The 24020-nt window shown below is 46.2% G+C and overlaps 1 protein-coding gene across 4 annotated transcripts in view; it reads left to right on the forward strand.

The window, feature by feature from the left end:
* LOC119167232 (tudor domain-containing 6-like) overlaps nt 1-24020 on the forward strand; it is a 94437-nt gene that overhangs the window by 4517 nt on the left and 65900 nt on the right. For all 4 annotated transcript variants that reach the window (XM_075890316.1, XM_075890319.1, XM_075890322.1 and 1 more), the window contains 10 exons: nt 2974-3065; nt 5612-5747; nt 6115-6184; nt 6387-6424; nt 9572-9857; nt 12153-12249; nt 13690-13831; nt 21042-21197; nt 22511-22600; nt 23174-23371. In XM_075890316.1, coding sequence (XP_075746431.1) covers nt 2974-3065; nt 5612-5747; nt 6115-6184; nt 6387-6424; nt 9572-9857; nt 12153-12249; nt 13690-13831; nt 21042-21197; nt 22511-22600; nt 23174-23371 — 1305 coding nt within the window. The remainder of the gene's footprint in view (nt 1-2973; nt 3066-5611; nt 5748-6114; nt 6185-6386; nt 6425-9571; nt 9858-12152; nt 12250-13689; nt 13832-21041; nt 21198-22510; nt 22601-23173; nt 23372-24020) is intronic.

Genomic DNA, 24020 nt, shown 5'->3' on the forward strand with positions numbered 1-24020 from the left:
CACGTTTTCTGAATATTACAGAGCTGCGCGCCGGGCATAGCCTCCATTTCAAAAAGCAATTCTCGCGCTCCTTTCCTACGCCTTACCAATGCTCCTTCCACGCACAATGACGCGAACTCGGCGATTGGTGACATGACGCAGCATGCAGCTCGTCCATTGGTCTAAACCAGGTCTCAACAAACAGTAGTGAAGTCAATGACAGTTCCTTTTCCCACCTGCAGCTACGACAGAGTTATTCAATTATACGAGTTGCAAAACTTCCCATAGGCTCCAAGCATCCAAATGCGGACATATCACTGGCCCAGTTTTTGGGAGTGAGCAGATTGTTGCGCCACCTGTTGATCAGCACACCCACCATTAAACGCATTATCTGTGTTTTGTGCTGCTGTTCTCAGATGGCGTGACAGTGTGCTCCCGAAAAATCAGGCCAACATCATGTCCGGGTTTTGAAGTGCAGTTTTGCTGCAAATCATTGTCGGCTGCAAATTGAGCGACTTGGCTGCAGAGAAGCATCGGCTCAGGGTAAACAGTAAGCAATCGGGCATCGCAGCAAGCGGAAGTGCGTTGCGACGAATTAAGTACGCCAATGACGTCAATTGCTGTCGTCTTGTCACGTTGCAAAGGGCTACGCCTTCCCCTCCTTCTGAAGGAGAGGGGTGGCGAGGCCGCGCGAAAATTTGAAACCAGCTGAAAGCGATGTTCTAGCCCCTGTAAATTACTTAATGTATTCGCAAAATTGTTGTGGCAGCATGTTTACAAAGTAAAAATGCACATATTTCTCTTTATAACAATCTTTAGATTATGGGGTTGTTTACTGGCCCTTTAAAGAACATAGGATGCTCGGAATTTTCAGTACTCTTCGATAAGGCTTGTCTCATCATTTTAATATCATGGTTTTGGCACATGAAACAGCAGATTTTATAATTTTTGTGTAGACAGTGTGGGCGAGGCACTGTGCATGGTGTGTAGTCTTAATTGTCAGGTTATTGAAACCTTCATCTGATGCAGCCGTGGAGATCTTTTGCACCCCAAAGGGATATTGCATCTGGGAATATCTGCAACTTTGGGAAAAGGACTGCCTAGAAATCGAATTGCGAACGAAAAGGTTCCGCAGATTTGCTCTTCCACTGCAAATATCTGGAGGGGTGGGAGAGTGCTAATCTTGTTTGCAAAGCTCTGAGAAGATAAAAGAGTTGGCCACTTTTTTGGGAATAAAATTTAAACTCTGAAAGTTCTCTGTATCTTTTATAAAGTCGGTGGTTGTGGGTTCATTCTACATTTGAGAAATGTGCAAACTGAAAAATGTTTTTACTGGTAAGGGCTAAAAATTATTAATGAGTGTGTGTGCCCATTAGAAAACGTGTACTACTACTGAACTAACAAAAAAATTCTGTGTCAAATTTTGCAAATCCTATCGTGGACTGGTGAAAAAGTACAAATATATAACCAAGCAGTTTAAGAAAACCTGGGAAAGTAAGGAAAATTTCTTAAAAAAGCCCTGCAAGACCTTTTTCAAGTAGCCATAGAATGGATTTACTAAAGGAGCTTATTGCCTCACGAATTCACCGCCGCAAAATTTTTGGAATCCGTGCCATACAAGCAAAGTTGCAAAGATTTTCTGCACACAGCAATTGCATTTTCTCTTCTCTCTTCCCGACGTAAGTGCTGGAAGCTATGCAGGGAGGGACGGCATGGGGAAAGCATATATGTCGCGCGTGCCTCGTGACACTTAGAACTTTGTTTCTCTCTTATTTTTTTCCCCTTTGAATACACAGCTTTTTGGTGCAATTGCGCACCGACGCGTGGACAAGTAGCGGCCTCTTGCGGCAATATCTGTATCGACAGATCGTGCCATGCTCAAATTGACTAATGGCTGATCGAACGGCTGTGGCGTATGATTTTTTAGCTTTTTCCGTAATTTCTCTAAAGAAGAAAAAGCCATCTGTGGTTGATTTTTGAGAATTTATTGTGAATTCCAGGCTGCATGCTGCGCTAGAATATTTGGCTCACATGTTCTCCGGAGTCTGGAGCTACTACTACCAATCGACGGTGTTTTCTGACCGTGCTCAAGAAGTGTTGCAAGGCCCCTTGTTTTTGAAGTGGAGATTACTTAGCTAATTGGTCTATCTTGGATACATATTGGTTATTTAAGTACTATGTACTAGACATCCCTATCTAGTATCCAAGATGCTGATAAACGAAGGCATGTGCTGCTTGTGGAATTTGAGCATATAAATAGTCCTTGAGGTTAGAATGCTTTTGTAAATACTTGGTAAATACTCTTTGCTGCTCTGGAGTATGCGGGTTCGATTCGCAGCTTTGGCAGCTTCATATTGAAGGCAAAAGGTGTTTTGCATATGTACTCGTACTGAGCTCTCCATTCTTCCTTTTGAAGGAGCCTCACTTAGAGGCCGATAGGCATGTGCATGAATGTTTACATAGGTACTCTTGCATGGGACGTTCATGGGCAGCCACTCCTTGTAATGTCATTGACAATGACATAGAGTGTCACTACTTGGTCTAATGCAGTGCACACGGTGCTGTCACTGAAAATGTGTTGTGGATTATAATGAAAAGTGGAGCGAAAAAGCATTAGTGAAGGAGAAAGGTCTCATGAGATCATGATAGTGCTCCTCCACTTGTGGCACTTGGAAGGACGCGTGAGTTATGCCACTTCCAGGTGCTAGCTGAGCCCAACAGAGTGTGTGTCATATTTGGGATTGGCACTCTCCTCCTGGAGGCGTAGTAATGCAACAATTCAATGTTTTCTAACTTGTCCGTTAATGAACTCTTGGAAGAATTCTCCCGGCTGAATTCTCCTTAGACCTGTAACGCGTGTCAGCTGCTAGTGTTTCACTTAAATCTGTAATTGGGCCCAGTGGAAATGGCCCTTTAAAAGGAGGGCAGCGAGGTATCCTTAGCTCTTTCTGAGCGTATTTTGCGTGGAAATTTAGGAAGTAATTTTTATTGCAGACTGGCCTTAGGAATTTGTTTTCTGCCTGTGGAAAAGTGCTCGGTGTCCAGAAGCTCCAGCCGAGGCCAGAGTACCCAGACAAGACAGTCGGGTAAGGATTAGCCTGCTGCTTCTGTTTTTTGCCGATAGCCTTCTTTTACGTGGTTATCTCTCTCTCGTGCTGCTTGAGTTGCTCCTTGTGTGAAAGACAAAACAGCACATATTAAAATGAATTTTGTTCCACTTGAGAGAAAATAAAGGTTGAATTTTATCGACTGTAGGAAGCAGCCTCTTGAGTTAGGACTTATAAATGTTTCTAAAATTTGCTAAGCTGGAATGTTTCTGCTGGAATGTTTCCGCTGCAATGTTTTCTGCTGAAATGTTTCTGCTAGAATGTTTCTGATATTGCTGGAAATCGCTAAGCTACAAAATGAAGTAAGTAATTAGCATATCCATAACTCTGACCAAAAACGGGTAGTACATATCTGTGTTCTTTAAACTGTGTTGTGCTGCTTGTGGGGATTGAGGCCAGCTCATTGCCATTGTGTGCGGTTTTCCATTTATTTCTGCCGTCCACATGTCCCAACACGACTCTCCCCTGCTCTGCGGCCCGTCGGTGCTGGGAGAGCAAGAGTGATGTTGACCTCTTGTATTCGGCACGGGATGTCGACTCTGGCGCTGCGATCAATTCTCGCTTAACGTTCCGCGTGCGAACGGGATTCAGAATCTCTCTGGACAGTGAAAGGTGTGCACGTCTTCCTGTTCCCATCTGTCGGCTCCTTTGTTCTTGAGGCTTGTTTGGATGGAGTTTGCCAAGGGTGCTTTGCACCCATGGCAAACACTTACCTTTCGTTGCCCCTTCTGAATGCTAAGCCGAAGAGCGGTGTGGTGTGTTCGCGCGTAGTCATGCTACGCTGAGCTGTACCTATCAAAGCCAACGGGATCAGGCCCTGTGGTCACTGATCGTCAGAGCATGCAGTGTAGTCATGAGGGTCCGTTTCCCTCAGGGCCATGTCGCCGTGAACCTTTTCGCCCGCGGAGATTTTTGCCCATGGTGTGGACAAGCCTTGTTTGATTTTCTGCTTCTTTCGAGAGCGGGCGTTGTACTGTGTTTGTGGTGTTGCCGCAGGCAATAAAGTGTTGTGAACTGTTTTGGGAGCAGTACTGTATTTCTTGCCGCGCTGCGCTCGGCACCTTGGCTTCCAAAACGTGCCTGTACAGCGGTGTTAGTGCACGCGAGGTGACGGCGAACCGCGGCCCTGTGGCTTACTAAGGCCAAACCCACGCTAGTGGCCGTACCCCTGTGGGACACATGTACGCCACATGTTTGACTTAGACAATTTCAAGTGTACGATTCTGATCCAAATTTAAAGCTTGTGAACAAAAGAAGCTGGAAGCGTAAGTTGAAAATTCGCTTAGATTTGCTGGAGTTTAGCAAGCATAGTAAGTGGAATAGACATCATCAGAAAAGGTGCAGGGCTTATCGCAAAAACCTGTGTATAGTCGGAAGGTTTCTGCATTTTATGATACAAAATTTCGGCTCGTACTATACGTGGATCCCAAGAATTTTCAGCCAAAAAGCTATTTCGGCATTGCGCCGCACTAATATCAGGCCTCTGCGTTGGGCAGCGCAAGTCTTGATCCCGCATCTTAGGTAGTCTGCGCATGCTCGCCAACGACGATGAAGCACGTGCCAAGATTTTTCGTGGCCAAAATTTTACAGGTGCATACCAAGCAACATCTGGTGTTACTAACTTGCAAATGTTTTACCTAAACAAAAATGTGAATGCAAATCTCTGAGGTTGCCTACCTGTGTGAAACAGGTAATTTCGGAGGCCAAGGGCTACCAGTTTTGTTTGCGCTATCTCTCTTGGAGGTGCTGTTAGGGCCCGGAAAAGACCTATTCTAGGCGGTAAGGACTGCGAAAACTACGGCTGCCTTTGAAAGAAAGATGTACTCGGCTGTCAAAACCATCAGCAACTGTGCTGCAGGGCAGCAGTGCGGTGTTGTTGAGTGAAGCATTCGTGGTTGGGCGAAACAGAAAGAAGCCTTCTTTGTGTGCACTGCCCTGAGAAGAAGTTTCTGGGGGCCAAAATATGGAGGGTTTTTTGCTATTAAACAGAAATCGACAGACTTTGTTCAGGAGCAGTGGAGTGCTGCTGTGGCTACAATCGATACTCTTGCTCGACTCTCAGCGATGTCAACTCCATGAACCAACTGCTGCGCGATTCCTGTGCCGAGCTTAATGTCACCCCGGGAGAACATTCTGGCTGCATCTTCTTGATGTGTGTCCAATTGAACCATTTATTAAACTATGTGTGGGAAGGGGATGCTGTTTGGAGAGCCAAAGTGATCTCTGGCGTACGACTGCAACGGGCCTTGCCATTGATGCTGTGCACATAGATCGCCCTAGCTTGGTTCAGTGTTTCAGAGATGTTTGTTGGTCGTGCCATCAATAAGTGCTTGATTCCAAATGACCTTGATGGCACTGAATATGAGGTGCTACGAGAGGGCAAGGCAATTTTATTGTCCCCATGTGTCTAGATATCAAAATCGACCTGAACTAAATTTGGTGGTATTGTGCGAGAGAACTTGTCGCAAAAATTATGTGGGAAGCTTCAGGTTCGAAAATGTCACTTTTCGTTAATTTTTTTGTAGGTTCGTGGACTTTCGAACAACAAAAGAAGCCCTTGCTGCCATCGCAAAGTTCCACGGGAAACCCCCATTTCATTTCAAAGTGAATATTGCCAGTATGTCACTCTCAGACCGATTTAGGTTTGACAATAAGAAGAAGGTAAGTGGGGTGAAAAGATTTAAGAAAAATTTTTGTGAATCGAGCTTTTTGTTGTTCAACTGTATATTAGTAAGTGTGCACTGTCCTAAGTGTGGTAATTGTAGTCTTGGGTTCTGGACATGCTTTCGATTCCTGAGGAAGGCAAGTTGCTGGAACCAATTTGTTGCGGGTGGCCCGAGCTTCCAGAATCTCTGGATTCATTGATGGGTTGTGGGCCATTGTTCAATAATTAATCACTTTATAATGTAACCATGCCAAGATTTAGTAGCCACTAACTCAGGCATGTAACTGTAGTGTAACTATAGTGATGTCATGTCTACACAGTGTGTAAGATGTGTCAAAAAGCTCGTTTATTCCGTGTATGCAGGAAGAACTGGATGATGTGCGTCGGAGGATTGAGGAAAGATACGGTGTGTCTACACCTGGTGCTGGAAGAGGTGAGGGGAAACCATACGGTTGTTGGTTTGTGCCTTGGCCTACGCATTTTTGTGCATATGTGTCCTTGGTAGGTTGGCTTTGCAGATCCAAGTTGTTGCAGAAATTAACATTTTTACAAATTTTTTTCAGTTCTGAATTTGCATCTGTTGTGGCGCTGCTGCTGGCTTTTGCTTGTTTGTTTCATTGTATTTTTTTTTACAGACAGCGGGTCTGCATCGTCACCGTTTCCCCCCGACGAGGTAAGTAACTTCTCTAGTTTTCTTTTAGAGAGTGGTCATTTATATACTGTTAATAAGTTACTTGACAACAAGAAACCAGCTCAATCTCTGGAGTCTGCCTGTTGAAAAGTGTTCTTATTTGTATAAATAACCGTACTGTGAAACCTCGTAATTTTGTACCTGACGGGAACGGTGGCATAGCTATGCACTAAATGTACTATGCATTAACTACCAGTTGCAAATCTACATCCCGTGGCGTGCACCATCACTGCCAACAAAAGTATAAATATACAATGCCACAGCTAATGTTGCCTAAAGTGCGCACCACAAAGCCATTTCTTTCTTTTTGCAAAAGTGCAGAAAATATTCTGTCACCCGCACAACCGCACGTGGTGGTGACACCAAGGAGTATTTCAAAGCTGTTGTGGGGATGGGGATAGGCAGTGTAGTATAGTGACAGAATGCACATAATCGGCTGTCTGCAATGTAGGTGTTCTGCGATGTGACGAGAAGCCTGTTGGGTTTATGTGGTGTTGTTGAGCTTTCTTCAAGCACCGTGCACTCCTAGATGCTCTAGCAGTCCTGGCAGCACACAAAGGGGCATTTGAACTGTCGCTTAATAAAGTGTACAGTAAGGTTACAACAGCACTATGCTTGCTGTGCTGTGTGCGTGCTAGCGACAATACAGTGAGTTTTCCCTGTGCCTGCGATCTGCAGCACGAAGCTAAACACCGCGACAGAGAGCCGCTTGCATTTCTGCAAAGCAGCGCGTGCTTGTGGTCCCGCGCAACGAGGCGGCAGCGATCGGGTGCTCAGTGCGTTCAGGTGGTTGCCTATTAAAAGCGTGCTATAGGCTTAAAGTGGCGCTACGCCACATGCGTGCCCTAGCAGATAGCTGGGGATGTTTGCGGCAAAAAGGTTGAACACAGGCGATAAGCCTTGATGGTGAGTTTGTCGTTTGTCGCCACCTCACCTTCATCCTCCCCATATGATCACCCTCAACGGCATCGCAGCAATCGCGCAGAAGTCAAAATAATTGATTGGCTGATCTCCACACTTATTACAGAAAACCGATTGCGGCACAACGTGGCGTCTGCAAGGTGTGGGGTCTCGAATTGGTGAGCGCTCTTGGAGTGAACGGAAACAGCAGACACGGTCGGTACAAACCAAACAACATGCATACATTTATTTAACTAATTTAGACGACGATATGGTCCGCCGAATCAATACATCAGTAATGAACACGCTAGGACATCATTACACAATAACACGACGAACACACATGACAAACACACTAACACACCGAAGGCGGCGTCGCCAACGCTTGACTCGCGACGTGGGCCTACCGTAGGCGGCCCGCGGTGCCGTCCACGGCAGACCCTCCGCAGGAGACAACCGTTCGCGGCCGCCGCCACGCGCAGGAGAGACTCGCTCAACTCTTGCCCACCACCAAGGCCTGCCTTCCTTCCCGAAAATTGCGCCTGTCCTCAGGCGTGCGTGTCGTTAGATGGCGATGGTTCCGTAACTTCTAGGAGCGGCTCCTTATATCTACGAAGCTGCTCCACATTGACGATTCTTTGGTTGATCATGCCCAGTGTGTGGGGTTACTCTTCCGCCAGGGGTCACCGCCGGCGCTACCACTCTATCAACAGTGGTACTCAATGCGAACACAACGCCATTTATCGTCCGGCGGTTGTCACCCCCGAAATATGGTTTCTGTGCGGGACACGTGCGCCACGCGGCGCAAACAACTTTACAGGGGGTGTTAGCACCCCCACAAAGTTCAGCAGCACAGTAAACCTTTTGCGAAATGTTACGGTGGTGCACAGTTGGCACGCAGTAACTAGTTGGCATGCGATGAACCGCGATGACTCACAGTCTGTGAATGCATTAGTCTTTATGAAAGTCGGTCGGGGACTCGTCACAACTTTGTTCGAACCGTTAGTATATCAAAGCGGGTACATACTAATGAGGTTTGGTTTTTGAGGTATTTTGTATATATTCGACGTTTCTTTTTCTGGTCTGTTCTGATAGGATACGAGGGTTTTATGCAGTAAAGTACGGGATGTTTTAAAGGTGACCATAGTTTACACATTCTCAAATTTAAAAAGAGAAATGTGGGTAATATGTAACCTTCTCCTTCAAGTGTGTCATCCCAACTGCATGGATTGCACCTAAAAATGTGGTTACATTATGATGGGAAATCAACTGGCCTGGTTGAATCTTTGCATTATGGTTGTGTAGAGTTAACATACTCATTCACTGCTAAAATTCATATAAGGTACAGGTTTAAAAACTGCTTGTGTGTTACAATTGTATGCGCATGCCAGCCATATCTGTGGTACGAGGAGCCATCATTGTTTATTATCATTAAGTATGGCAACAGGATGTTTTGTGTGGGGCTGGGAAAAAGACTAGCAGGGGAGCTTAATGGGATAATTTTTATGGCTAGCCAATCCATATATCGGAATGCTACTGTAGTAAAAAAAATAAAGGTTGGAAAAAAAATGTAAAGGATGTATGAAAGCTCAGCTATTCAAACGTTTTTCATTGTCTCTGGTTGGTAGCTCCTCACTTGCAATGGATGGTGCTGCAAGCAAAGACGCCTGGCATTGAGGCATTTTTTTCCCAGCATTTCTTTTTTTTTTTTCTGGCTTGCATTAGGTTGAATGTATTCTGTGAGAAGCGTGTTTCCCATGATTGAACCTTGCACACTGAGTGGTGGGGCTGCATTTTTGCCAACACTGTTCTGGACAAATTTCTGGGACGTACTTTTGAGAATTGTGAACACCGCCCCGCCCCGTTGGTCTAATGGCTAAGGTACTTAACTGCTGACCAGCAGGTTACGGGATTGGATCCCGGCTGCGGTGTCTGCATTTCCGATGGAGGCGAAAATGCTGTAGGCCCGTGTGCTCAGCTTTGGGTGCATGTTAAAGAACACAATGTGGTCGAAATTTCCGTAGTCCTCCACTGTGGTGTCTCTCATAATCATATGGTGGTTTTGGGACGTTAAACCCCAAATATCAATCAATGAAAACTGTGAACACTGCAAACTGCTATAGAAACTACAAAAGCAAGCTTAAGATGTTTTCACATGTATATTATATATTTTTCTGCCTTGATAGTTCATTGTTCTTTCCTTTTTTTCTGCTCTTTCTTCCTTGGCAGTTGAGAGATATTCATGTGGAAGTGGGTTCCCTGCCAGGCGAACGGCATGTCTACAGCCGTAGTCGCAGCAGCAGTGGCTGCAGCAGCCTGGACAGCAGCAGCCTGAGCAGCGGCTCCTCCGATGAATCCTCCAAGCCGCACCGATCGCACATAGGTGAAGGTGTGTTCAGTGAAGATTTGCAGGTTGTCATCACAGGGAACGGCAGTGCAGAACAGACACGCAAGGTGGTTGTCCGGGAAGCATCCGCACTATCTGATCAAAAGTGCGTCTACTGCGGCGAATACTGTGAGCACTGATTTTTTTTATTGCTTTATTACTCCCAGTGTCGACAGCTTGCATTTTTTTTTTTCCTCTCTGATGCTTGGTTGAGGCACAGTTTGGGAAGTGACACCATGTGAAAGGCCTAGAATATTTGTGTAGTGTACCACTGGCTAGCCACCTAATGCTTAGTAACACAGCATAACCCTGAGTGAGTGTGGAAACACACTCGGTACAAAAGAAATGCTATGGTCAGGGTAAGCAGACATGCGTAGACCTCGATATAATGAACACGGATATAATGAATTATCGATTATAAAGAAGTAAGTGAAGAATAGCTTTGTCATGGATACAGTGTTACAAATATACTTTTATAACAAATTTTGGGGTATAACGAAGTATTTTCACGGCAGGTGCAATTTTGTTGTAATGAGGTTTGGGTGTAGTGTGTGGCCTTCATAGCCGGGGGATGAGAGTATAAAGTGATCCAGTCTTAGTGTTCAGTACTCTGCACCGCGAGCTTTTCTGTGGGTGCCAGACTCCAGTGCTTGCGGCATCATGATGCAGTGAGCTAGCTTTGAGTTTTTTCGCTAAATGGGAAACAATTTGTGCAACCATTATTTACTTCCCTCATCAAATCTGATTGCATACAGATTCTTGTACTGCAGAAAAAGTGTCAACATTCGAGAAAGCTCCGATACAGGAAGACCCATCGTGTACCAATGGATAACTTTTGCAACATCTGATGGCTCTTGTAAAATGGTTGCCAAGCATCGTACTGGATTTAATAAAAAGCTACGTGATAAATGAATATAATGGAAACAGTGCAGCGCTATTTTATCATAGCAGAGCCGCTGTTTGGCAGCTGTCAGTGTGCGCTGAGAATGAACCGCAATTCTCCGTGCTTTGAAAATTTAAGTGTGAATGCATTTCTTAGTCTGGGTATGTCAGGCTTTTGTCGGTGTCCGCACGCTGGCAAGTGTTATTCCACTCTCACTCCCTCTCCCATGCAACAGCTGCGGGCACACGCTTATCCTCGCCCGTAGCAACCAGAGCAGGTGGTGCGAGCGGAGTATTGGAGAGTGAGCGGAGAGGAGGAGAACGCTCTGGCATGTGAGGGTGCTCGCATCGTGGGAGCTCAGCTCGGCGGAGCTACCGCGTGTGTGGAGGCAATGTAGGAGAAGGTAGCTGCATTGCTGCGCCACTCCTTTTCTCGTCGTTCGCTCTCTCCTCCCTGCACCCCACTGTCCTGTCTACTCTGTCATACGTGTATATAAATGGAGTGAAAGGCACGCTTCACTCTCGACCGTTCGCTGGATGATGAATGTGTAAATGAATGGTTATGATACAAATCTTCTTCTCGTCATTAATTTACTCAATTAAAATTACTATGCCGTGTACTGTTAGTGCAAGAAATGCATTCGCATATCCTCATGATTCCCTTCAGAGAAGTAGGGGCAATTTTTTGGTAGTAATTGTGGTTTTTATTCACTTTAGTAAAACATATTGTGTCACATGGCGGTAAATTGGTTGGTCTAGTCAGTGATTCATGATTCAAGGTTTGCAGAGTAGTAAAAATGGGGATGACAACTTTATCATTGTCTTTATCTGTGCTGTAAGCTTAAGGTCTTGTTTGGGCTTCTCTGTTCAGTCTTAAAGGGGCCTGCAACACTTTTTGAGCATGGTCAGAAAACGCTACCGATCGGTAGTAGGGGCTCCTGACAACACGCGAGCCAAATAATATAGCGCAGCAGGCGGCCTGAAATTCACAATAAATGATCAAAATCAGCTAAAAATTGCTTTCTCTGCTTTCGACAAATCACGCAACATATCAAAATATTACATGTAATAAGCCCATCTATCGGCCATTGGCTGATATGAACATGGTGCGCTTGCTTGTTACAGAGATCGCCGTGGAAGGCCGCTACTTGTCCATGCGCGCGCGCGCGATCACACTGAAAAAGTTGCGCGATCACACTGAAAATGTCGCGCTTTCGAAGAAAGAAAGAAAAAAAAAAGTGCTCAAGGTCACAAGACGCACATAAAGTTTTTCTCTGGCCCTGCCATTTCTCCCTGCGTAGCTTATGGGCTTTTGTCGGGACGAGATAAAAGAGAATGCAATTGCTGCATGCGAAAAACCTTTAGAACTCCACTCGCACTGGACGGACTCTTAAAATTTTTGCGGTGTTGAATTCGTGAGGCAATAAGCTCTTCCAGTGAATTCATTCCATGATTACATGGAAAAGTATTTCAGGGCCCCTTTAAGGAATGAATCAAAATTAAGCAGTAATCAGTGGTGAATTGGTTGCATCTTTCTTCCAGCCGAATTCCTGTGCCCCACTTGCAAGGCATACTACTGCTCACCAGACTGTCAGTTGAAGGACTGGCCTGCACATAAGGAGATCTGCCAAAAGAAAGGGTATGCCAATCGTAAAGTGCACTTGGTAGTTGCTTCATAGGTGTACAAAGATGTGTCTTTTATCTAGACATTGTTGTGCTGTGCTTTGTGCAAGTAACTGGCAGCTGTTGCCTCTGCAAATAGAAGGTGCAGAATCCATGGCCAACAGAGTGGGGCATAGGGTTCACTGAGCTGGGCGTTGTGGACATTCAGGGTAGGCTTACCTTACGACTAAGTACTAAGTGAGGTCTAACTTACGCAGAGTTTACAAGGCAAAGATTCTGTTTGTCTCTTTTCGTAAACGAAAACCTCTTAAATAGAACTGCTGCTTAAATGAAACAGCTCCATTTAATATAATTGGTTTCGTGCATGGATTCTGCACGTCCGTTCATCTCTCAGTAAACAGAACTTCATTTTTCCGTTTAGGTAAGAAAAGCTGCAGAAACAATCATATTGGCATCATGTGACCTCATACAGACTATAGGAGCAGAAATTGTGCTTATCGATGCAAAAATCTAGTGCTCATGCACTGATCAAATTAAAAAAAATACATATTTTCTTGCATATAAGATTAAACCACTTGTTTCTCTTCGTTCTGTTTAAGCATTTACAGGGCTAAAAAATCTTCGCTTCGGCAGTAGTTTATTGCCTTGACTAGTAATTTGTGGCCTAACTTGTAAAATCTTCTTTCTTTACCAGATGCTTTGTCTATCAACTATTGAGTGACATTAATATGTGGTTGTTGTTCAAGTAAACATGAAGCACGAGCATGAAGTGCCTTACAGTTTTTAATGTCATTACAAGATTAATGGCACTGCTTCCAGGGTGTTATTAATGCTTTGCTTTTTGAGACAGTCTGTCTTGTATTTGATGAAAAATCGGTCATCATCATCATCATCATCAGCCTGACGACACCCACTGCAGGACAAGACCCTCTCCTATGAAAATGAGTTAGACTAATAAAAGTAGGAAAAGGCATCATGTCACTACTGAAAAGGTTGCACAAGCGACTCTCGCCACTGTGTTTTATTTTAGTGCAACATACTCACCTTTGATGACTATCACACCTGTATTGGATTAATTTTCTCAATTGTGATTAGTTACCTGCTTTATGTAAGCTGCAGAAGGGTGCCAGTCACTGCTGAGAAATTTGGTCTGTGTTGGTCTTAATCGTTATCAGCTGTGCACAGTTTTTACCAGTGCTGTTTGGTGGAAGAGAGGTAGAGAGGACTTGAAAAGTGATGGAGTTACGCCTTATTAATTGTTGCTATATGGACAAATAGTTTGAAGTCCTGAAAGATAAATGCACGGTGTTTTTGTAATGAGTGCATCTGAAATTGTTCTCTCTGAACAAGCCAGCCCTGCTGCTGCAGGAAACATGATGCACACTTTTATTGTTTGCACGTTATTGTGTAGGAGCTCCTTGCTCTTGCTGAAACGATGCCTTTGTGTTCTTTGCAGTTTGCTGCCTACTCCTCCTTCAAAACCAGCAGAGAAGGATAAGAGTCCGTCGTCACCGAAACGAGGTGTTCAAAGAAACAGCAACGCTCCAGTGAAGGGGAAAGTCGCAACACCGCAACAACAAGTTGCTCCCAAGGGCAACGTATGTAGTTTTGTGTGAACAGTCGCACTCTCTTGTAAATACTTAGCAATCTCTTTCTTCTTTTTCTTTGCTCGTCAACGCCAGGTGGGGTAGTACAGCCGCCAACCGATAATTTTGGCGTGCTTGATTATTTCGACTGCGTTGTGGTGCTCTGGCTGCAGATTTAAGACTCACTACTATTGAAATTTTGGCGGAGTTGGTTGCATTATCGGTTGTTGTGATTCGAAATGCAGAGGTGCGACGTGCTACTGGGAATAAAAAAGGTTTGCCAAAGAATGGTGGGGCATGTTGGAGCACTTCAGTAGCTAAAGCACTCTTCATGATAATTTATTTAAGCTGTACATTGCAAATAAACAGAAGCCATAGCATAAAACCACTATTTAGAATAGTGCCAACTAATCTGCATAGCCTTGCTTTCAGCTTTGGGAAAATACAGTAAAATCTCTTTAATTCAAGCCCAGTTAATTCAGAATTTTGTTCAATTCGACCACGGCTTCTGGTCCCATCCAAAATGTGCATTTTTCTATGACTGAAAACTCAAATTGCACAGATTCGGCTGTGCTTCACTTAATTTGAAATCCTGACCGCAGTCGGACAAGAAAGCAGCAGGGGATTCCGCCTGCTGAATTAGCAGCACACCTAAACTATTTCGCGATCGGATTGTTGCCTCCTCCGAGATTCAAAACTTCTTTCATGACTAGGAATTAGCTTTGCCTCTCAGAGCCCCCCCCCCGAAAGAAAACCCACATGGCGCTGGTTTACAACTAAAATTAAAGGCAGTGTATCGCTACTGTCATCAGCAACAGGGCAGCAGGCAACGGACGGCTTTGCCTCTCCTTTTTTTTTTCTGTGTGTTCAACATGTGTGTGTGATGCCCGAGTCTGATTGTTCACCTGTACTGGGCCGTTGCTTTTAAATTATTTATCTCTCTGTGTGATCAGTGCCATCTGCAGCCTTATTGTTTGCTTGTTCAAAAAAGTTTGCATTTTTTTTAAATTTCGTTTTTGTGACCGTGCTTTTACCGTTCTTAAAGGCCATATCGTCTTTCTTGGGGACCTTCAACGCAAAAATTTTGGTCTGTCTGTTTCGGGTACTGAAATTCAAGCATCGGGTACTTGAAATGGCCCATCCCCATCCACAGCGCCCACCAATGTTGCTCAAGATTCCGCGTTCATACTAGTGCAATTGTCGATTAAAAAGTGATTTTTAAGCATGTCTGGGGTACCACAACAACACGTATATATTCTGCATGTGCGCCTTTTACTAGAAAAGGCATACATAGGTAACTTTAAGGACCGTAGCGCCTATCACGCTGCGCTGACTATGCAACGCTTGCACGAACAGGCGAGTGTTTCCGACGCTTTGCTAAAACGAAACAGTGGTGGCACCTACCCGTCGCCTTGCATTCTACACCTTATCACCTCTGAGGTGGGTGCGCACACCTGTCTCAGAGCCACGCGTTCCGTTTTCCAATAAAACTGTCAGATAGCGCTAATGTCTCACGTGTGGCGTGACTTGATGCGCTCGTTCGCCTGCGCTGCACGCTCGAGCCACTCTAACGCAGCGCCTCCAGAATACTATTCACCCATTTTCTTGCGCAGAACATCAAATAAATGTTTTGTTCACTCTTTCCACAAACAAGACGATCGTCTTTCGACGACATTTGTAGATTACATGCAGATATGCGGCCATTTTTATCGCTGAGCTCCTTTGTGCGAAGTGCCGGCGCATCACCACTGCCAAGCGACACCGGGATGGCTTCTCGTGCGTCTCTTGCGGCCTCAAACCCCCGCAGCGAAAAGGGCCAAGTACGAAGCAAAGGATTTGCCTGCGAAGGTTAAAATATTGAAGGTGTTGCAAGTGGGAGCATCTCAAAAAGCAGTCATGGAAATGTGAAAAAAAGCACGCTGAGCAGTTAGGTGAAGATTGAAAACCAGATTATGCAAACGTATGACGGCGATATGTTTCGAGATGAGAGGAAGAGGCTTTGAACTACAGTGCACGCCGAGCTAGAAGAGGCGCGGGCGCGCGAGATTTTGCCATTTGAGCGGCTTTCTTATCTGTGCACGAGCGGAGAAGTTCCCGCTGACGATGAACATCGATTCAATATGTCAGAAGGGTGGTTCGACCGCTTCATGAAGCGACACAAGCTGGTGTCTGGTGAGAGGTGTTGTTGACGAAAGTGTTGTGCACGACTGGCGGACTCGACTATCGGCGCGCCTTTCTATATACGAGCCGTGCAACATTTTCAATACTGATGAGACAGCGCTGTTCTTTGAGGCTGTGCTTGACAAGACAATCGTGGGGATCCGTGGTTCGGCGGAAAGCGGAGTAAAGAGTGGGTGACAGTTCTTCCGACTGCTAACATGACCGGCACGCCCCGTCGTGGTGGCCTAGTGGCTAAGGTACTCGTCCGCTGTCCCGCAGGTTGCAAGATCGAATCCCGGTTGCGGCGGCTGCATTTCCGATGGAGGCGGAAATGTTGTAGGCCCGTGTGCTCAGATTTGGGTGCACGTTAAAGAACCCCAGGTGGTTGAAATTTCCGGAGCCCCCCACTACGGCGTCTCTCATAATCATATGGTAGTTTTGGGACGTTAAACCGCACATATCAATCAATCAACATGACCTGCACTGAGTGGCTGATGCTGCTGGTGATAGGGAAGGTGGTTTTAGCCAAGATGTTTTAAGAATATTAGGCAGCTGCCTGTTGACTACTGGTTTAACAGAAAGGCCTAGATGACTGCCCAACTTTTTCAAGATGGGCGGCATCAGCTCGACCGCCACTTTGCAGCCAAGACTCGGAAGGTGTTGTACGTGCTGGACAGCTGTAGTGTGCACACAAAGGTGTCCAGTCTCGAGAATGCCTGCCTCCGAACACAACGTCCTCCCTGCAGACAATGGACAGAGGAATTATTCGGTTTGTGAAAAGCCGCTATCGACAACAGGTACTGGTGCGGACCTTGTTCTGCATGGAGATAGGCAAGCAGTACAATTTAAGCCAACTAAGCGCAATCCACATGCTTCAGTTTCCCGGATTTGGGCTAGGCGAACGCTGCCTAGACGTGCTTGGGAAGGGACGTGGGCTAGACGAGCGGTAGCGCATAGGGGATGGTGAGCGTGGTTGATGACGACGAGGCGGGTCAAATTCCCGACGTGAGCATAGGTATTCTTCAATCTCGGAAGGTCTTTCGCCGTTTCGCGGACACGGTGCATTGATGGCGAATCCCCTAAGACCAGCTTGACGATATCGGCAGAATCGGTACAGGTGGCCAGCCTCTCCACAGTGGAAACACAAGGGCCTACGTGTGGCATCTCGCCACACATCGCTCTTCCGTGGCATCATCTCTCTCGCACGAGGTGGAGTGCGTGTTGCCTCTACGATTTCAGGCGGGCTGCGCATTGTCTGCACATAAGTACTTGGTGTCTCGATCGGCGAACAGTGCAGAGTAGGTCGCCTGAGCACCTCGGAGTACGTTACCGCCCGTCGTGTCGCCGGCACATCACTCCGCGGCTCCCGCATGGCCTGTCGAATTTCGTCTCGGACAACTTCAGCAAGAGACAGCTCGGGGGTGACATCAGGTGACTGCAGTTTCCTTAATTCTTCCCTGACAACAGACCGGACGAGCTCGCGCAATGTGTCAAGATTATCCACGACGCCTGCTGAGTAGACTCCTGCGGATGCACCGGCTACGTCGCGGTTGTACTGTCGGGCTCTCTGCTGAAGCGTCGTTTCGATGGTTGTTGCTTCCGACCGAAACTCAGCAACAGTACGGGGCGGATTGCGGATGAGTCCCGCGAACAATTCTTGCTTTACCCCGTGCATGAGGTGGCGCACTTTCTTGTCTTCCGTCATGCCAGGATCAGCTCGCTTGAAAAGGCGGGACATGTCTTCGATGTACATCGCGACAGTTTCGTTCGTTCGTTGAATCCGTGTGCGGAGAGCTGCTTCCGCCTTTTCCCGGCGATCACTGTTGGCGAACGTACTCAGTAGCTGCCGCCGAAACTCTTGCCACGACGTCAGAGATGCCTCGTGGTTTTCGTACCACACTCGTGCAGAGTCTTCCAACGCAATGTAGACGTTACGCAGCTTGCCTTCCTCGTTCCACTGATTTAGATTTCCCACTCTCTCGAAATGCTCTAACCAGTCTTCGGCGTCCTCGTATGGGTCACCATGAAACACCTTTGGGATGACCGGTTGGCTTACGATGAGTTGTGCCGGCGTAACTTGGCTCGTCATGGTGGTGGCGGCGCTTGTCTCCGTCACCGATGCCCTTGATACAGAAGGGAGTGGCCCAAATTCTGGCAACTCTCCTCGGATACGGCGGCTGACTCGTTGGTGCACCGGTGTAAGCTCCACTGGTTGCGGCTGGTCAGTGCTTGGACTTCGCTCTTGCGTGGGGCTCGGAATCATGTACCCAGCACCTCCACCAGAAAATGTAACGGATATAACAACCTCACAACCGGGACGTCCTATTTACAAGGTTTAATAAGGGCGAACTTGTGCCCAAAGCCAAAAGAACTACACAGTAGCTGGGAGAAAGCAGCGAACGCTCGTCGTCCTCTTCTTCTCTTCTTTTCCGCTGCTCGGTAGCAGCTCGTGCACAGGCTGGGCCGGCTCGTGCCTTCCGGCGGGCTTCATGAGTCGTAGCGATGCCGTCAGCGTTCCTCTTTTAACAACGTCTGCGTTGTACTGCGCCTTAACAATTCCTCGTGGCAATACGTGTGGAACAACACACATCGTCTCAAGTATTCGCTAACTGCTTTAGGCATAGCAGCTGCGTGCATGATGCTGCTGACCCGGGTGTGGTGGATGATGATGACAGTGGTGAAGAGCAAGACGGCCGCTATGTAAGCATCATGCCAGCTGATGTGCCCTTCGGCGATTATTTCGCAATTGACAGCGATGTTGCCTTGGGCGGCACAGGGACCGACAGCGATATTATAGTGAACTAGAATATGATCTAGTGGCGTGACCGGCAAGCCACGGCTGCTATCTCGGCAGTCCAAAATTTCTCGTGGCGCCACTGCGCCTTTTCATCTCATGTGTGTGAGGCGAGCAGGCGCCGGTGGCGTCTTCTCAAGATAGCGCGGGAATCAATCAGTAGTAGGTGTGCAGGAGTGTGCGTGTGAGTTTGGAGCGTTGAGCCACCGCCACCTGAAGAAACTTTGTCAAGGCCTGGAAGCTCTACCGCATATGTCAACGGGCTGACAATGCTGGTTGTCCTGTGCTCTGTGGTAGCACACAGTGCAACCGACGCCAGCATTCGGTGCCGTGTTCGCATCGCCGTTGTAGTCCTTGCAGCATTACTGCGCTTCGACAAGAAAAAACGAATGTTGCATCGTTCTTTGTGTGCCGTTGGGCTCTTTGGAGTTGTGATGTGTGCCGCTTGTGGTTGTGCTCGTGTTCGTTGGTGAGCGATCAGATTTCGCAAGCAGCTGCGATGCCAAGGAAGTGTTGTGTCCACATTCCTTTGGAAATCGTAAATCTGGGCCGCGAGTGTATGTATTTGCATTCCCGACTGACCAAGGCGCATGGAAGGCATAGATATGGGCTATCCTAAGAGATAGTGTCAGCCGAACAAACCATGTAAAAGCAAATATGCTGCCTTGCTTTCGTTCCTTGTATTGTGTTACATCTAGTACCATGTCACTTTTATCCCATGCATGCGTGTCAAAACATGCGTTTAGGCCAATACGACAAATGGGAAGCATAATGCTGTCGCTTTTTTGTCATTCGTAGATATTCGAAATAACTTTCAGCCGAGTGATATAGCCTAGAGGGTCAGCGACGGCCTGAAGGAAATCTTGGTGCACACGAGACGAGCTTTTTATTCCTCCGGTGTGTGTGTGTGCTTCTCAACAAGTGTTCTTGCGGTACGCGTACCGCACTCCTGTGTGCCGCAGGCCGCGTAAGAGAGTGAAGCTGATGAGCCTATCTTGCAGGCTGGATTATTGCAATTCCAGTTCTAACAAGCTACTCTACTGCATGTGTGCTGGTGCAATCTGCTGCATTTTCTCGACAGTACCGGGGTGGAACCTGTACTTTGTGAGATATCCCATACCAACAGACAGATACTCGCAACATGTCGAAGAGGAGAACGAATTCTTATTGCTTTCCTCCCTGTTGCTGAATCGGTGACCGGGGCGCTTTGAAGGCGTCGCTGTTTGCAGCTCGCAGGGATGACGATCTCCACAGAAAGTGGGAGCGCCACCTCCGCAGGGCTGACAAGCCTCTTACCGAAACTTCAGCGGGTTGCGAAGATCGTTTCAAGCCAAGATACATTCTGCGCTAATATGTGCACGTGATAAACGGCAGTGAAGTGCGCATTCCCCAAGGAAAATCATCACTGGTTCCTGATGCCGTGCCAACGCTTTTGCCAGGTTTTCCATGCAGCAACTAACCTCATAGTTTTATGTTTACATGAACCAGAAAGCAAATGTGCGTTAGAAGTAACCACATCCGCAGCTCAGCAGAAGTCCGCGTTGCCCTGACAACGCAGCCAAAGCTGGCATGAAAAGTAGCAGCGGCGCCACATGGCGGCATGTGCGGGAAAGCCATCGCTGGAGCCCAGCTGGTTGCGCCACTAGACCATATTCTAGTTCACAATAGCGATATCGTCGCCGAAGTCTTGGATGGCGAAGGGGCATCTGCTGACGAAGACCAAAGTGATGCAGACAAGTGTCTGCGCCACACAGTGGCGAAGGCTGCGCATCTGTTGCCTGTTTTAAAGGACATGTGCATGGTTTCCTCTGAAAGTGTCCGCGGTCTAAGCCACCTGCAGAAACTTCGCAAAATTGTGACTTCTTTGCACGTTGCCTTTGTGAGCCAAACTTCGATCACAGACTTTTTTAAGAAATAGGAGATTGATGCTGTAGGAGACATTTTTCATGTGTTTTGTTCTTACTCGCGACAATTCGTACCCTTTGTTAATTCGGACATTCTATCCAGTCCCGTGAAGTCCGAATTAATGGGGTACTACTGTACATATTTTGTCTGATTGGCCTGCAGTTGTTGTTTGAGGCACTTTTGTAATTCTAGGTACTCTCTCCTAGTTCATTCTTTGTGAGGCACTGTGCAGGTTTTTTATATGCGATTATTTCACCTCTTGTCCCTTGTTCCACAGATATGCTCTTGAAAGATATGCCTTTCAGATCAGACATGCATTCTTTGTGTGTAACAAGCCTTTTTTTATTTCTTTTTCCTTGCTAGGCACTATCTGGTGGAGCAAAGGACAGGCCCTTTAGTAAAAGTGGACAGGCTGGCTTTCCCAGGAAACCCCAAGAAAAACCAGCTCCCCACTCGCCAAATAGGCCTAAAACAAGCCCGCTGAGATCACATTCTCCAGTGAGGTCTGCTGTAAAAGAGGTACACATTGGCATTCCAGTAGGATTTGATGTAATATTTATTTTTTAATGGATAGCACCAGTAGCCAATGTTTGAGAGTTGGTTATGCTTCATCCTTTCAGGTGTAGCGGGTGAAAGCTTTGTTTTCAAGTGCACCAGCCTTGTTTTGCTGTGCATGCGTGGTACGTCTGTTGCTGCAGGAATATAATTTATTGCACTTCTACGTGATCTGCATTGCTCGTGCAGAAAAAATGTTTGCAATGAAGGGTTTTACATTTGCCGCTTATGCGGTGAGGTGCCCCTTTTCTCCACACTGCTGTGAACCATGCACTTGGAAGTCAACTTCACTGCAAGGCCTTCACCATGGATACCTTCACCATTTCTGATTTTGGCACTACCACCACAATTCTTGCATTTACAATTCATAGAAGCCAGCAGCAGATTTAGGGAGTTGAAACTTGGGATGAAGAAGCTGTAGCTAGCTTGTTTGTTTTGACAGCAGTGTCAGCAGTGCGGTTAATTAGATGCTATTTCCGGTCAATTGGAGGAATGAAAGCTAGGGCTTGATGTATTTTCTATGTCATTGTTGTTAATGCACTGTAAACTATCTGGGATAGCATACCAGTTGTGCTGAAATTCCAAGGAAACTGCTGCTGGGTTCCTGTGAAGACTTGTGAACGGATTCATTGTAATGTCCTATGGAAGTATAGTGTGACTTGGCATTTCCTGAATTTGTTCATCAACTCTTTCGTACCCTTCGCTCCCATTTATACTTCATGGTGAACTTTGGAGATGAGGTTGATATTGGTGTAGGCATGCAAAAATGTTACTGCTGGCATGTAGCATGCGTCTAAAGAGCATAGCATGTGCACAGCTGCCGCTTAGTAGGACGTGGATGTGGACGGCCCCAGCCTAGCTGTGGTTTATGTGCGTCGGTGAACCAATTACAGCACATGCCACAACTTTGATTTCTGATGTAACTTTTTTTGATTTCTGATGTAATGTGCAGGGGTACTGGTAGGGGCGTAAAAAAGAAGGCAGGAGGATGTTTTTTCGAACAATATGAGTGTTATTGCGAATTCATGAGCATAATGGTCATTGCATGTTGTGAAAAAGCTGCTCTGCTTTTGCAAACCTTGGCTCATATTATAGAGCTGATGGAGGTGCTAAATGTTTCAGCTGAAGTATCGATTTACAGTGTGAAAATTTAGCGATGCGGCCTAGTGATTGTTTAGAAAATTGTAAATGCCATTTAAAATTTTTTTCTCCAATTTTTGTTATCTCTAAAGTTATCGGGTTTCCTCTGATATGATTCTTTTGTTGCATTTTCCCAGCATCCACAAGTGCATTCTCAAGCTGATGAGCAACTAAGCACAGGCTACCTGCAGTCACCAACAATAGTGCCACTTGGAAAGGATGTTGAGGTAAGCTCATCTTATTATCATGTCTAGCATATGCTCAAGACCCAAATTTCCTGAAGGACCTTACAGGTGGGATCGTGGCTATCATAAAATCCCTATCAAGCAAGCCCCCCCCACCCCCTCCTCCCCCCCACGTGGTGCATCGCGGTTGCAGGGGGGAGGGCCCTAATCAGTTACAGATCACAATTCAAGATCGCCGTGAAAAAGCCACACGTGCTTCCAATAGAATGCCTTATTGAATATGCATGCATTCACTATAGTTGTTGACCCTTGTTGGGAGAATGAAGACGATCAATTAAAAACAGTGTAAGGGCCGGGAGGGCATGGAGAACACTTGCTGAGTAATAGCACATACGAAAAGCCTCATTAATTTGAACTCGGTTATTTCGAAATCCCACTTAATTCGAAGGATATCTGCAGTCCCATATTTTGCCATGTAGAGATACAAAACTTGGATACAAAATAAACCATATGACAGGCAGTCATTACGTTGAAGTGATTTTTGTTTACAGATATTCTGTTGGTGTTACATTATCAATGACACTGGATGAGGTTGTCTCCTCTTCTACCGTGCAGGTGGCCTTCTGCTACGGCTCTAGCCTGTCTGAGTTCTACGTGCAGGACATCTCTCAGATGCCAGAGTTGGCACTGCTGCAGGCTAACTTGCATACATTATGTGCTATTAGTGGAGGCCATAAGCCCACCCAGGGAGAAACTTGCGCAGCACTCTTTGCCGACGATGGCCAGTGGTATCGTGCTAGGGTCACCTCACTGGTAAGTTACCGTTTTATCACCAAATTATAATTTTCTAAGCGTTCCTTTTTTCCCTCTCGGTGCAGGTTCTCATCATCATTTAATTTTTTTGCTTCTCGCTTTTGAAAAATTCATATACAGTTGAACGTCGATGTAAGAGACATGCACTGGGGAGGAATTTGTTTTTTATACGAGGTGACTCCTATAAGCAGGGCACCGTGTACATGTTTTCGTATCAACCCCTATTTCAATGTAGGCCCATTGGGGCCTTATACCTATTAGTCTCTTCAGTCAGTGTCCCTTGTAAAGGGGTTCGATCATAATGTGGCACAAATGAACAAGCATCACGTGCATTTCTGTTTTGCCAAGATTTAGAAATGCAACATAGAATGTTCATTCTTTATAAAGCTTCATTAACAATTGTCATATTTCATGGCTATAATTTTCTAGTGAGTGGAATTTTCAGAGAGCCTAGAGTGATTTTTAGCAGAATGATTGCCGATTTTTCAGCCTTAATTGTGCAGTGCTCCTGTTGCTTTACCTTGCTGGCATCGGCACAGATGATTGCAGAGCTGTGTAACGATTCTAAGTGAAAGTTGTAATGAGAAGTCCTTTTCAAAAATTTCTCATTGGGAAAACTGTTCCCTGTTCTCATATCCGCTCTAAAATC

This window comes from Rhipicephalus microplus, chromosome 1 (assembly GCF_043290135.1).
Source record: "Rhipicephalus microplus isolate Deutch F79 chromosome 1, USDA_Rmic, whole genome shotgun sequence".
Lineage (NCBI taxonomy): Eukaryota > Metazoa > Arthropoda > Arachnida > Ixodida > Ixodidae > Rhipicephalus > Rhipicephalus microplus.